Source organism: Pezoporus occidentalis, unplaced genomic scaffold (assembly GCF_034315485.1).
Source record: "Pezoporus occidentalis ecotype Australia unplaced genomic scaffold, CSIRO_AGI_Poc_V1 ctg99, whole genome shotgun sequence".
NCBI lineage: Eukaryota > Metazoa > Chordata > Aves > Psittaciformes > Psittacidae > Pezoporus > Pezoporus occidentalis.
Genome location: NW_026916358.1, coordinates 823,446 through 838,308, shown reverse-complemented (window position 1 = coordinate 838,308; position 14,863 = coordinate 823,446). Strand labels below are relative to the sequence as shown.

At 43.4% G+C, this 14,863-nt stretch overlaps 1 protein-coding gene across 1 annotated transcript in view; it reads left to right on the top strand.

Moving 5' to 3' along the window:
• SH3RF3 (SH3 domain containing ring finger 3) overlaps positions 1–14,509 on the top strand; it is a 250,395-nt gene extending 235,886 nt beyond the window's left edge. Inside the window, exons 9-10 of the mRNA XM_062606950.1 lie at positions 1,722–2,059; positions 11,247–14,509. Of these exons, the coding sequence (XP_062462934.1) occupies positions 1,722–2,059; positions 11,247–11,415 (507 nt within the window). The 3' untranslated portion in view covers positions 11,416–14,509. The remainder of the gene's footprint in view (positions 1–1,721; positions 2,060–11,246) is intronic.
• Positions 14,510–14,863: the final 354 nt, after the last annotated feature.

The following is a 14,863-nucleotide window of genomic DNA, read 5'->3' as shown; positions in this document are numbered from 1 at the left end:
TAATTCTTACTGTACTTTTAAAAAAAATCACTGGATATTGTCTCTGTGAAAACAACTGTGCTTCATTTTAGCTCTTCTGTGTCTAAATGTCTAAGGTATTTCTGTTTCCTTACCAGTCTGTGACAGATAAAAAGTGCAAACAAGAACTTTGGGAGCAGAGATATCAGATACTCCAAGTACATTTACCATAGTAAATCCAAAGCCTCTTCTAAATGCTTATATATATATTATTGTAGCCTTCCTATTCTTTAAAGTTGCTTTGAGAAATTACTTCAGCAGTCAGCACATAAGAGAGCATCATTTTAAATCCTACATGGGACATTTTGTCTACAGAGAATAAATACATTACTGGCTTGTATTTCCAAAGAGTGTTCCTGCTTGAAGATAGAGAGATAGTTTCTGTTCCATAAGTATTGCGGTTGCTGCGTTCATTCCTATCCCCTGGGATCCTATTATAGAACAAATTATCAAACACAGCTGAACTTCACAACCCTGAGTCTCTGAATATAGTCTTGGGTAATGGCTTGCACTTCTGACAGAAGAGGAAGACACTGAACAGGCCTTCTGCAAAACTTCTTGTGTCATTAAGGAAAACAAAGAAAAATAATGGAAAATTTACTGCTCAGCATTGCTGGTTGCAACTCCAGCCTAGCGCTGTGCAGCGTGTACCAGGGGATGGCCAGTTTCTGCGCACAATCCCTCTGCCCAAAAAACTTGCTAGCTTGAAGGACATAGTATTTGGTATTTGTGTATGCCTGAGGCAAATGTGCAGCAGGATTTCACACACTGCTATAGAGCCTACAAGGTCAGATGTGTGTCTTAGTGATGCAGACTGAATTATACCTTTTTTTTTCCCTCACATTAACTGGTGTGCTGTTACCTTTCATTTTTTTTCTTCATTCTTCAGTGTCAGAAACCCTTTTAGAACTTCAGTTTTCATTCTTCAGTGTCAGAAACCCTTTTAGAACTCAGAAACCTCCCATGCACTGTCACTGTGATTGTCAATTGTGAATTCTTAGTCTATCTTCAAACATCAAAGTGATACCTTTACCTTAACACGTGAGGAGAAGTGACTTCTGGGATGGAGACACAAGTAAGTACGGCTGTGTGATGCAGGATGCAAAAGGGAGCACATGGAACAAGCTATTAAACCACTGTCTTGTGCCTTCGTTCTCCCTACAGTAAATCTGCATCACGTAATAAATGAGGCAGTAATGATGGGTGCTTCTCTTGAAGTGGGCTGGGATCTGAAATCTCTCCTGAGACCCTTGTGCTTCCCAGGGGAAGTTTTTAGCCATAGAGCCTGATTCCTACTTTTGGAAAGTTTCTCTATTGAGGGACAGGATTCTCCTAGCATTGAGAGAGCAACACTTCAACTGCCAGCTTCTCTGCATGGAAAGTTTGTACTTCCCATGTACTTTTGCTGTCCCACTGTAACTGCACTATTTCTTTAAAATAACACATAATCACTGCCTAGGTGAATTTGAAAATTGAGATAATTAGTATGTTAGGCCCTTACTCTGCTGAATGAGTTGACGCCCTGTTGGATAGGGAGGGATTTGTATAGGAACTTTATTACCAAAAGCTCAAGTTGTGCCTGGATCCACTTCTAGTCATGGCAGTTGTCAGAGGTTTTCTGCTGCACACACTGAGATTTTCCAAAAGAAAACCTGAGTCAGTACGTCTGCTCACTGCCCGTATTTCATTTGGTTCCTTTGCAGAAGGAAAAGAAGAGCGGGCTGCTGAAACTTCTAGCAGGAGCATCAACAAAAAAGAAGTCGCGCTCCCCACCATCTGTGTCCCCCACACACGACCCCCAGGCAGCCATCGAAGGAGTCCTGCAAGGGGCAGTGGGACCTGAGCTCTCCTCCCTCTCCAGCCACGGCAGGGCTGGCTCATGCCCTATCGAAAGTGAAATGCAGGGAGCCATGGGGCTGGAGCCTCTTCACAGGAAAACAGGATCCTTGGATTTGAATTTTTCCATCCCTTCTCCTGCCAGGCAACCCCTCTCTTCCATGGCAGCTATTCGGCCGGAGCCCAAGCCTTTGCCCCGGGAAAGGTAAGCCATGTATCTCCTAAGATCGTATGCATCCTCAGGGAGCTTTTGGAGAAGGGCTGCAAGTTTAACTTGCTTAAGGGTTGTTGCAGAATGATTTAAAAAGTGGTGAGCAGCACCTGTTCACGACACCATACAGCCCTTGTTTAAATCTGGAGGACAGCAGTGCCTTCTCAGCCCAAAGGGTGAAAATGCTGTGGGCAAAGACCACTTTTTAAGTGGTATCCCTATGTTCTAATAAACTCATGGAGCTGTCATGTGGTGCTTCCTGCCTGAGGGCCACAAGGGTAATGTGTTTGCTCATCAAGGCCCTCTCTGGCCCTTTCTGCAATACCAAAGACTTTTTCAAATTCTCGTCGTTTAGGATGCTGCCAACTTCAGTGACCTGTTACTAAAAATGTAGCTTGTTTCTAGAGAGGAATGTACCAGTGATTCTGGAGTTTATTGCAGCAGCCTGCTCAGCACCGTGATACCCAAAAAGAATAGAGTAGGAACATCAAAATACAAAAGGGAGGGAGAGATGACTGACTAGGAACAGGGGTACAGAAAAGAGCTAGCTCTCCATGTGCAGAGTCATAATTGGCTTCAGGTAAATATTTTCTACAAGACTGCACTTTGAGGAGTGGGAAGGGAACAGATAATGCACTGATACAACACTACTGAAATGCTTTCCACTCAAAAAGTGATTGAGAAGAGCGTGTTTTTTATGAGAGCATCAAACAGTTTTCAAGAAGAAGCCTAGGGAACTCTCTGCAGTTGACATTTCAAATTATTTTGGCATAATAGTAAAGTTCCAGAAGTTTGAAAGATATGGTTTTCATCTGAGTGTATGAAAGCGGCTGAAAGCAATGGACTGGGCAAGCCACCTGACTCTGAATCCATTTGGGATCATGGAGCAGAGGATGCAGGGCATAACAAGGGATACTAAAGGACAGTTCATACCTTACACAGTGTTTTACTGAATGCAGGTTGAAATTTGGTTGGGAAGGTAACAATGACACTGTAACATATTTAAACTTTTTTAAGGCAGGTTATTATCTGGTTTATTACCATGGAATGTCTTCCTGAATAAACTGTACACAACAGACATAGCAGATACTAAGCGGATTGCAAAGTGATTCACTGGCATCAAATCTAACTCTAGATCAGATATTATTAGAAAAAGATTGTGTATGTGTGTAGTGTAGCTCTGGAAGAGCTGGGTGTTGTACCTGCACTGTCCAACATACAGTCTTTGCTGTTGCAGAACGGAGGTCTGAAGTGGGAGGTAGGTGATGAAAATGGCAGACTCCTTGGTATAGAGCTAATTCAGACCACTGGTAAGGAGAACATAGAGTAACAGCTTATTTCAGAAGAGCCAAATCTGAGGCAAAGTGGAGTGGCCTCCCAGAAGCAAAAGAACGATGGAAGATTTAAAACAATATACTTGCAATGACTGATAAAGGGAGCTCTGGTACATCTGGTAAAGAGCAGGCTTAGAAATGTCTTGGTAGCAGTCTGTAAGAGACTGCAGATAGGACAGACATGGAAATATTTTTACTCTAGGCTGGGCATTTTGTCTAAAAGAGATGCTGCTGTTCATGTGCAGCTATTAGACTTGAAGCAGAAGTAAATACAGACAAGTCCTTCAGCATTGTAATGAAGGCAGTGAGAGGAGACTATCACAGTAGTCTCTTGTCCTTAAAATCCATGAAAAACCAATTTAGTAAAAGAAGTGAAAAAACAGTCCCTGTTTAGGTGCACTTAATTTGGTCTACATCTGTTTAGATTAACGCTATAAGAAAAGCTAAATCAATATAAACCAGATTTGGCACCAGTGTAACTAAATCAGTGGAATGCTGCACCTTTAGTTAAATGTAGCCATGAAAAGCAGCTGGGAAGAACATCCCCTCATATCTCCAGAACTGGCTGTTGTAGTGCTGCTCTCAAAGCTTTACTGTGGAGAAGCCAGACACATTATTTAATATGCCATGGCTAGTCCATACCCTACACATTTCTCAGTCCACCTCATGATGGTCTGGATAATGAAACATTTAATTGACAATCTTAAGTGGCAGAACAGAACCAGAGGGACACGGGCTAGCTGTGTCTGCTCAGCCAGGGTGGAATCAGGAGTAAATAGATTTAGACTGCAAAAACTAAGTAAATATTTCCAATTGCAGTATGTGGTGGTAAGGAACTTACTCTGATTTTAAGCATTTTAATTCATGAGTCTTAAATCTGAAAATAAGCTATAATTGAGGTAACCCTAATTATACACAGCAGGCAAGATTTTTTAATTGATTTATGAATTAACTTCCCTATCGTTGGTGTATCTGCATTCCTTAACTGATCATATGGCTTTTTTCATGCCCATAATGGGAAATACTAATTACCTTCATGCACTAGGAAGGATAATGCTTAGTCCTGGAATAATCTGAGCAGATACATTAGACACTTGTCTCCTAGAAATTCATCCCACATCCATCTGGGCTCATTAAATCATCAAATTGCTCAGAAGTACCAAATTATCATTTTTTTTTAAAAGAAATTATGGTTTTCAAACCACTTGTTCTTTTCACATCTGGCAATGGAGGAACTCGCATTCAACATCACCCAGCTCCGTATTCTGCTTGTTTGCATTTTGGTGCATTTCATCTGCACAGTAGGAGCAATTCTCTGAGAAAGAAAAGGGAGGAGAGGGAAAAAAAAAGGTTAGATAAACAGATTCAGATGCTTTCAGGATGAAACTTTAAAAAAGCTGCAAAGCATTTCAGTGCACTTAGCTGTACTTGGCTTTCTGTCTCCCAACGCCCATCTGTGCGCACAGAGACAGAGCACTGAAAGGTTGGAAGAAGCAGCACATTCCTTAATATTTACAGCATTCAAAATGAGGCTCATGCAGGCAGCAGAGCACCGCTACTTCCCACGTAGAGGTTGGCTCGCAGCCCCTGCACTTGCCCCATCCAGGCTACTGGTCAAACCCAAGCGGTCATGCCACTAACCATATCAGAGGTGCATTAAAAGGCTCTGATTGCTCACAGCTTGATGCTCACAATTTAAGGAGCGAATTGCCTATTCCACTGCCTGACAGTGCAGCCTTTCTTGGGAGTTGCAGCCAGTCAGACAGGTAGGTGAAGTGAGCTTTGCCCTCTGCTAATCTTTATGCTCTCATTCATTTTTTGTGCACAGCGAGAGTGAAGAAAACAATTATTTCATCTTCTCCTACTTGACGTTCCAAAACCTGGTTACGGATGGCTGGGTTAGAAAGGAAATTGCTCCTAACTCTCCTGCCATTTGGCCTTGATATTTAACTGGTCTGCTGGGATAGTTAGTGTCCATCTGCCTTCTGGGTGTAGTTTCCCACTACCAGTTTATAAAACCACCTTCCTTCAGCTGCTCTCTGCCATAAAGCATCCAGCAGTCTGAGCAGCAGAGCTGAGAAATTTCCCAGGTGGTGTCCTTGTCACGTTGTGTCTCAGTGATTGACTGTCAGGTGGATACTCCATCACAGTGTGTGTGCCCCACACACTCTCCACCTACAGCTTATCCAGTTTCTGCTGGTGCGAGAAATAGGGCCAGTATAGGATTGCACTGTGGTGAGGCAAGGCCTGAGCCAGAGACATGCCCACATCCCCCTGACACTGACGGTTCACATGGGACAGCAGTGTGCTGTCTGCCTAGCAGCACCAAAGCAAAATACTTTCCTTGCCACCCCCTTCCAGAAAATATGACTGTACATTAAGCAAAACAGGAGAGTTGAGTGTGCATGTGTGTGTGCATGAGTCATGTTCCCCTTGCTGCCTGGCACTGTTCCCAGATGCGAACCTGAGTAAAACATGTCACGCATTGTTGACTCTTTTATAGTAACTGGCACTAATTCTGCCACGTTATATTCTGAAAAAGCAGTTGCATCTAGAATTACTGTCACGACTGGCACATCTGTGCCATGTTTCTATGGCTTTCACGGAATCTTTCCATCAAGTTGTGCACAGAGAGAGTGCTGCAGAGTAAGATGGGAGCAGGGAGTTTGACCTTTAAAAATAGACCACTCCATGTTTCTATGTACCCTTTCTACATATCACTGCCACATTAGAAACTGAGCTCCTAATTCAAGGAAGCATTCAAGCATGTGCTTAACACTCATTGACTTCAATTTTGCTGTGCACACGTGTCTTCTTTGCCAAAAGGGAAAGCAAATGAAGGGGTTTTAGTTTCCTGGAAAGTGATACTAGAGAAATGACCCCAGGAATAAGTTCTGACTGAACAGTGGCATGTATGCGCATGGTTAAGTGGTTTTCTGACTAGGGATACCTGCCTTAGGAGTGAGAAACTAGAATTAACCATCTCTGAAATTGAATCCCACAGTATTCCCAGCAGAAGGGTAAAAGATCCAACTGAGATTTGTTATTCTAAGACTGCTAATTCAGGCACCATAATATGGTGAAGTGACTTCTGGCTTGTAGCATGCAGAGGCACTTTGCAGGTCTCTGCAATCTGCCAGTAAAAGGATGGGGAAACAGAGCTCCACTGATAAGCAAGAGCTTAACTGGGCTACATGCTTCATTGCCACCAATTATCTGTCCCCACACAAAACTAGCTGTGTATCCCTAACACACAAGGGACCTGCCGGAGTCACAAGACTGGACTCCTGAAACCTGTCCTTAGTGCGCGATACTTTGACAAACAGGAACTTGCATATGTACCCAAATTCAAGAACTATAAATGGGAGCAAACTGGAGGTTAACACTGCAGACTTAATTTACCTCATTGTATGTTCATTTTCTGAAGCTTCTCTTCTCCATCAATGTCCTGGTTGCGCATGTTTACTCAGTGAACAGATAATCAGTGTTTTGTGGGGTTTTTTTTTTCCTCAGTGTCCAGGCCTGAGCCCAGCCCCTAATTACTCATCTGTTTTGATCAATAGTGTTCAGTGCCTGTCTGTGCACACTTACAGAGATCCTGCATGAGCAATCCGGACCAGACAACTGACTCCTATGCAGCTAGGGTGCATGAGATGAGTCTTGCTCTCTGGAAAGCATGGCACAAGGCTTTGCAGCTGGAGGAGGCAGAGAAGCCACTTCCCCCACACCTGCACCGCTCAGTGAGTTTCATGGTGTTCACCTCCTAGAGATCTTCCAACCTCTGCAGAAGATGGGGTGGCTTTGGCAGCCGCATGTTTCTTCCATGTCAGAGCCCTGACTCACATTCATAGTAGAACATCTTTTGCACTAAATGAGGCAGGAATCCTATGGGAAAAATAGTTTGCAGTCATAAATGAAAGTTTATATTGCAAGGGAGCAAAAGTGAAGTCATGGACAATTTTAGTTGGCTGTTTCTTCACCTCAGATGCATGGGTGTGAAACAGCCCTGTTCTGTTGAGTTAGGAGATTCTTTATACATCTACGTACATGACATTTTAAATCAGTTTGCTTTCTTAAAGGAAATAACATCAGAACTTCCACCATGTAACATCTATTTGATGTTAGGTGTCTTAGCTGCACCTTCCAGATGTCAGCAGCAGTAGCAAAGGGAGAGCTGGATGAGAGAGGTGTTTCTTTTGACTGGGAGGACAAGTGCTGTGAAGACAGAGGAGAGTGGGATTCCCAGGCCTCTGCTGACAGCAGAGGTACAGTGATGATGGACCCATTCCCAGCTCCCAGTTAGATAATTGCTGCCAGGGTTGCCATCCCATCCTCAGCCATGGGATGCAGTCTCCTGACCCATGGGACAGTCCCTTGGGGATGAAGTGCCCAACTCAAGGATGCCACAGCACCCAGTAGTGGGGAAGTCCAAGATGAAGTCTGTGCCCAGAGAATAAAACATGAGAGAACCCCATTGCTGGGAAAGGAAGAGAAATGCAGCCTCTGAGGTCCTGCAGAGCTAGGGCATCTTGGAGCATGAATCAGCAGAGATTTTACCTTCAGTGCTGATACAAGCCTCTGCTCTGGGGTCATTTGAATGTTTTTAACTTGGCTGAGAGCAGGTGATTTTCTGAAGGAACACCGTCTTTGACCTAACAGTGGGGCTACAGGACAGGTCTTTGCTCCCAGGTCTGAGGACCCAAGAGCAGCATGTGGAGGCCTTCACCTGGGTTCTGCTGGTGCTACAAAACCACTCATGCTACCCCTGGAGGTGATGAAACCATTTGGGCTGAATGAGGGACCCTCTTCCTGACACAGCCAACTGCTGTGGAGAGGTTGGGCCAAAGTGGTTAACATTTGTCAGAATTACAGCTACCCAAGAATATGGTTTACAACAGAAAATACCAGACATTGTCAAGAATAGGCAGAGGGGGCCACATCTGTTGCCCAGCTAACTAGCATTTTAAACATGTGGTAATTTGGAGGTGTAATGTGACACTGACAAAATTGAAACGGCTCTGAGATCCATCTAAAATGACAGGAAGCAGATAGGTGTAAGAAAACCTATGATTTTATAGTAGCTTCTCAAAGAGAGGACAAAAAGAGAAACAAAAGGGGGAGGTATGAATAGAAGTACACAGGACTGCCTTTTGGGGAGTGACAGAGGATGCCTGGGAGATCTTTTCTGCCAAAAAAAAATATGGCTAATATATATATTTGCAGTTCAGTTCAGAGCATAAACTAGGCTGAGATGCCACCTGGAGGTCTGGACGGGTGGCACAGCAGTCTCCTGGTGCTGCTGCTGCTGCAGCCCTCACCAGCCTGCCTCTCCCGGGCCCAACTTCAAAAGCCTCTCAAGGGAAAAAGCACAGCATCTTTTCCATCTCTCACACAGGATTCTGTAACTGATTTGCAAGGTCTTTCTTATCTCAGATTTTGTTACCATATCAAAACCACTTCGGTGCTATTCTGTGAGGCACCATAGTTAATTAAATTTAAGTTAAATTTAATTTAAACTTTAAATTTAAACTTTAAATTTAAGTTAAATTTAATTTGGGGTTCCTTAAATGGGAAAAAGTACTTCATTTGGTAATGCAGTGACTGAGATTCATTTTTCTAAATCTGTAAGCAAATGACGTGTAGAAGCCCATTTATGATGATGGGCACATTCCTGTTGAGCGTGGTCACCTACCCCCTTACACAAACCATTTAGGGACTAGCAGCTCATCACTCCTTGGATGTAGTCTGGCTTTAAAAAGATGGCTCTATCTTAAGGTATGACATGAGGTGGTGGCAGTCCCAGCTGTATCTTTAGGATGAACCTCCCCAAGATACCACCTTTTTCTGTGTCTCTTTTTCCCAATCTGCCAAAAGGGTCCATGAATACCTCTGCACCACTTAGGTAATGCTGAGGTCCAACCTTCCTCTTTCTCAAAGCCTTTTGAGACCCTTGTACAGAGCTCTGATGCACTGTGATTGTGCATAGAGTTGTGAGATCTGAAACTTGGCATCATCTTAGCTAAAATTGTTCCACTCTGATAATTTAATTAATCAACACTGCAGCAGAGTGTTTGAAATAATGTGTGCATTCATTTGCATAATGGCTGTAATTGGCAAAGCTTCATAATATAAGTGTAGCAGTTCCACAGATGATAACAGATGATAACATGATAGACCATTTTCCTGCAGACAGCTAGCAACACACTTTTCAACCTCTGTTATTTGCTTTTCCGCAGAGGAAGGAAGTGACAACTAGATTTACTGACCAAGGAACACAGAAGACTGGCAGATTTTTGATGGCAGTTGGACACATATATTTCCTACATGACTCTGTTGCTGTGTCAAGGCTGTAGCCGGATTTTAAAGCAGAATCCCCGCTCCAAATGGATTTTAATGCTTTTCTAAGTAACAGGATGTTTGGCCATGGAGATATCCAGACACAGAGCCAAAGCTGGTATTTTCACTGTCGTGCCAAAGTGGAGTCCCTAGTTTCAGAACTGCAGTCACTCCCTGAGCAACATCTGCAGAGAAAATTAATGACTGCCACCGGAGAGCCCCTTGCCTACCATTTCATTGGGAATGGCCTCAGGGAGTGTTCCAGAGCCTTCAGGGCATGTTGAAGTTAGTCCTTAAGGACAGGATATTATTTTAAAGAAATACTCACATTGTAATGACCATGACTGAGACATTGGTGGCCATGCAGTGGTTGTGGAAATATTAATCCTCAGGAGATGGGCTTTAGGTAAACAATTGGCATCTTTTACCTATCTTACTATATTCATTGCTTTGCAATTAAGACTGTTAAGCAAATGCCAGATGACTGCAAAAGTACTGCTGAAGGAAAAAAAAACTGTGCAGTGGAAATATATTCCCTTTTCTGCACTCAAGTGCAGTGATATAAAAGGGCCTGGTCTGTGCTCTTAGGAGGATGCCTGCTGATAAGCCTGAGTGCAGAATAGCTGTATCAGGATGAGACCTGTCATTACTTCATTGAAATGAAGTGACACTTGAAAACTAAGTTCCCAGAGAGCTCTGTGAATGGTTCAAGACAGGGGCTCCCTGTTGGTTTGGAGAGTGCTTCAAAAGTCATTTGATACCTCTCCATTTTAGATTCCTCTCCAGGTTTGAGGGACCCAAAGTACATTCTCAAAAAAGCATAATAAGGAGAAAAATGTGAACTGCTTTAGCTAACCTCTACTATATCACAGGTAGGTTGTGAAAGCACTGCAGACCCCCTTATTCATCATCAGTGGACAAGGGAGGAGCTACAGATCTCATCTATCTGGATGTCTGTCTTTGACTCAGTCCCCCACACCATCCTTCTCTCTATATTGGAGAGATAGGGATTTGATGGGCGGACTGCTTGGTGGATAAGGAATTGGTTGGGTGGTCTTATTCAGAGAGTAGTGGTCAGAAACTGTTCTGTGAATATGTGATTCTATGATTTTCAGATGGAGAAGATGCAGGGCTGAATGAGACATGTCATAGCAGAGGTAGATGCAGCGCTAGGAGAAAGCAGCTGAGTCCCTGGCTCAGGCTCGTCACACAGGTGGGAGCAAGGACCACTGCAAGTAGTCCAGCCATTTGACAACACCTTCCTGCTTTCATGGTCTGCCGCCAGAGTACACCTTGGCCAAGTCTCCCGTCAAGCTGGCCAGAAATGTGTCATGTGTGGTTTTGTAGGAAATGTAGCTGCACAGCATACAATTGGTGTGGAAAAAATGTAACTTGCTGATGTTTCCAATATTGGTTTTCCCCAAGATTTGGTGGTTCTGGTTCCTGCCTGCTCCCATCAGGTGCAGGCTTGATCACTGGGTGACCAGGTCTTTGCGTTTTTGTCTCCAAAGGTACCGTGTTGTGGTTCCATACCCACCACAGAGCGAGGCTGAGATCGAACTGAAGGAAGGCGACATTGTGTTTGTGCACAAGAAACGGGAGGACGGCTGGTACAAAGGGACGTTGCAGAGGAACGGCAGGACGGGCCTCTTCCCCGGGAGCTTTGTCGAGAGCTTCTGAGGACAGCTCGCTGCTCTCTCAACTGGAGGAGCTTTCAGGGGAAACTGCATAGCACAAGAAGAGACAGCAAAGAGAAACTGGACTGATAACCACTGCCATTTTTATTTCCAAAGACTCCCCCCAGGCCCTTCAGTCTACAGCTCTGGAGTCACAGTGCCCCATTGTGCTCCTGAGACCACGTGCAGTGCATACAGTGGTATGTTGAAGTAGTGCCTTCCACCTGGAATCACAGACTGAAAGGATGCCCATCTGGACTGTACGTAACCTAAACTCCGGCTGTTAACCCTTTGTGTAAATTATAGAGAAGATATCTTTAAAAAAAATAAGAGAAAAGTTGTTATATTGCTGTAACTTATTTGTCAGAGCTGCAGTGTTCTTATTACTGGCCTATGCAAGATGGATTTGAAAGTTCAAGGAGGTGTGCTAGGAAGCTCTTAAAATGGGATTTAATTTTTTCTGAGGGAAAAAGAGGGAGGGGAGGATGGAGAAAACCCCAGCTAAAGATCAGTGCATCATTGTGCGAGAAAGAATGAGGAGTCCAAAACTTTAATGTCATGCTTTCTATATACCTCAAAGATATGCTGCGCAAGTTTGTCAGTGAGTGTGTTAGTGCTCAGAGTTCCAGTGCATCCGTTGTCCTGGCGCTGCTGCCAGGAAGGTCCTGGAGGAAGTACGGCTCCACCATTAAACTGTGGTTATTTGAGCAGAATCCCTTTTGCCTGTCTTCTGCCCTTATTATATGCAGCATGGATTTTTGTCTTCAGTATCACTTTCCATTGCTTTTTTGTATGGAGTACCTTTTTACTGTAAGAACTGCTCTACTTTATATATATTCCTACTAGATCAGACATTTCCTCTTTTTCATACATCTGGTGCTATTTTTTTTAATTGTTCAAGATTTGGGTTGATTAAACAGAGAGGCTGCAAAAAGATTTGCATTCAACATACGAAATTAGAAACGTACCCGAAGATGAAGATCAGACTGCTTGTTCATGCTTCGTAGAGGAGAAGACAAAAAGCTGCTTGCTCACTGATAAATATACCTGGGGGAGACTGCCTGTGCAACATGCACGTGCTCGCTCTCTCCTATGCATATAGAGTGGCTGAAGACCCAATTTGAAGCACAGCGTTCTGTCTGGAGAGCGATGATTACTCCAGAATTGGAAGTAATTCCCAGAGGAGTCATTTTAATTGACTTTTTCATGGCAATAAGAAGAACACTGCAGGTTCTAGTACACACAGGGACCGTGGAGTTTTCCTGTGTTGTTGCATGACGGAGGAGGGAGCTGATCTGCGATGACTGTAATTAGTGTTATCAAAATGTGATTTCTTACTGTAGAAATGTACAGTTTAGGAGACTGTTCCATTTCTTACCACGGTGAAGCTACAATACAAACCTTATCAGGCAATATAAGCTTCCATCTACCAGGGACTTAAAGGTGCAATAAATGTGAAGTGAGTTTAGCCAGTTATTCCCGTGAAGCAGAATGAGAAAAAAAAAAATCCATAACGAGATTGTGTGAGCATTTAAAAAGACATCGCCTCTTGAGGAATGAAATGGGATGAAAGGCTTTTCGTAGCCGCATCCATACCTTGCCTTTGCCAGCAGCTGGCTGTGCGCCACATGTGGTGGTCATTTAAAAGTGTGTCAGAGGCACTGTAACCTGGAGATGATCTTATTAAAAGGAAGAGGCCCAGTGGGTGAACATCGTTATTGCATTACCAGCATTTCATATGCAAAGGTGTAAGCTTTGTTTTCATTCAAGCCGTGTATACTAGTGCATATCGAATCCCATGTAAGTGAGCGTTCCTATTAAGTTCAGCTCTGTGACTTTGTTCTCTGTAAAATAAGTTTCTTCTTGCTGTCACATGTAACAAACCGATTCCAGAAACACAGTCCATGGCCAAGTATAGCACCTTCAAACAGGGAAGTATCATTTTCAGGGTGTTTCTTTTTATACTTAACGTTGCTGCATTTGTTCATAATATGCCAGATTGTAATGAGTCAGCCACTAAAAGTTTAGTTACTGTTGAAAGGAAATTGCCTTTTTCTAACCAACAAGAGACTCAAGAAACATCTTTTGGAAAGACTTGCTTGAGACTAGAGCCTTATCAGTTCCACTTACTTGGTCCAGATCAGAACTGGTATCACTGCACCTCAAATGCTAAACTGCACAGTTAGCGAGTCAGCAACGCTGAAATGCCTGGTATCGATTCCAGTAAAAATTCTGGGTTAGATCTGTCAGAGATGAGGAGATTTTTTCTGACAACTTACACTGGTTAAAACTCTCTTAAAATTCTGTTCTGTGGGTGTATTTACTACACTCGGAGAAATGAAACAGGATGACGGCTTGCTTGCTGCCTATTGTGTTTAGCCAGACCTAAAACGGTTCCAGATTTTCCACCTTTTCATGCTTAACTCTAACAGGACAAAATCTGGAGTGTGAGAAGATCAAGAAAACACGCAGATGTTGTGTCATGAAATCAGTGCTTCAAAATATATTTCGCAGGAAGGATGATGGGTTTTTTTAATGGACGACAACCCTTCTAGTTATACCTCCTGCAAGGAAAAATACTGGGGGTGTAGGGGTGTTCTATTTTGATAACAGATGTTTCTGGCCCCTGTTTATTGCTTATCATCACATCACAGTTTGGGTTACTGAGTAGTCTTCTTGGACAAATCACTTCCGTGCCAGGCGCACAAGTGCAGAACTTAATACAGCTCAGTGATACGGAAACATGACCCAGTGCTATTCAGGAAGTCCTGGCCTGAGAGAGGTCCAACTTGTACTGTGGTCTAATTTTTGTCTGTCATACCAGGGAAAGGGGGTTAAGGGGGCATCTGCATCTCCTACAAGAGGGCGGGGAAAAGACTCCTTCTGGTGGCCTCAGTTTGTAAAATGCCAGGTTTGCTCTCCTAGAAATGGGTTCAAGTAATTGAACGATTCCTTCGAACTTTGCACAGCTCAGAAAATGTTTTTGTTATACATGAATGTTAATGTGATTTAGGAAATGTTGGCGGATATGAGTACAAATGAACTACAATGACTGTGTTTCTGATTCTTTAAATAAAATAAACATTAAGGCAACTTGAGTGGGGTTTCTCTCTCTATTAGACCACAAAGTGAACAAGCAATGCGAGTGGCTCTGAGGTTTGCAAAAAAAACCACACGAAGACAAACCTGCTGCAAATCCTGCTTTTTTTGAGCAGACCCTACATCTCCTTTGCTTTCAGTGGTAAATCCCACGTAAATAAAGGCCAGGTAAAGATAAGAGATGCCTGAGCAGAAGTCGGAATCTCTTTCTGGATATTCCTTTGGCAGATGTGAGATTCTTCAGAATCTTGAGAAGTTAACAACTTGCGTGTGGAGGAAAGCTGTGTAAGTCCAGAGAAAGAGAATAGGGACAGGTTGAGGAGAAGGACTATGGCGGCAGAGGGGCTGGAAGG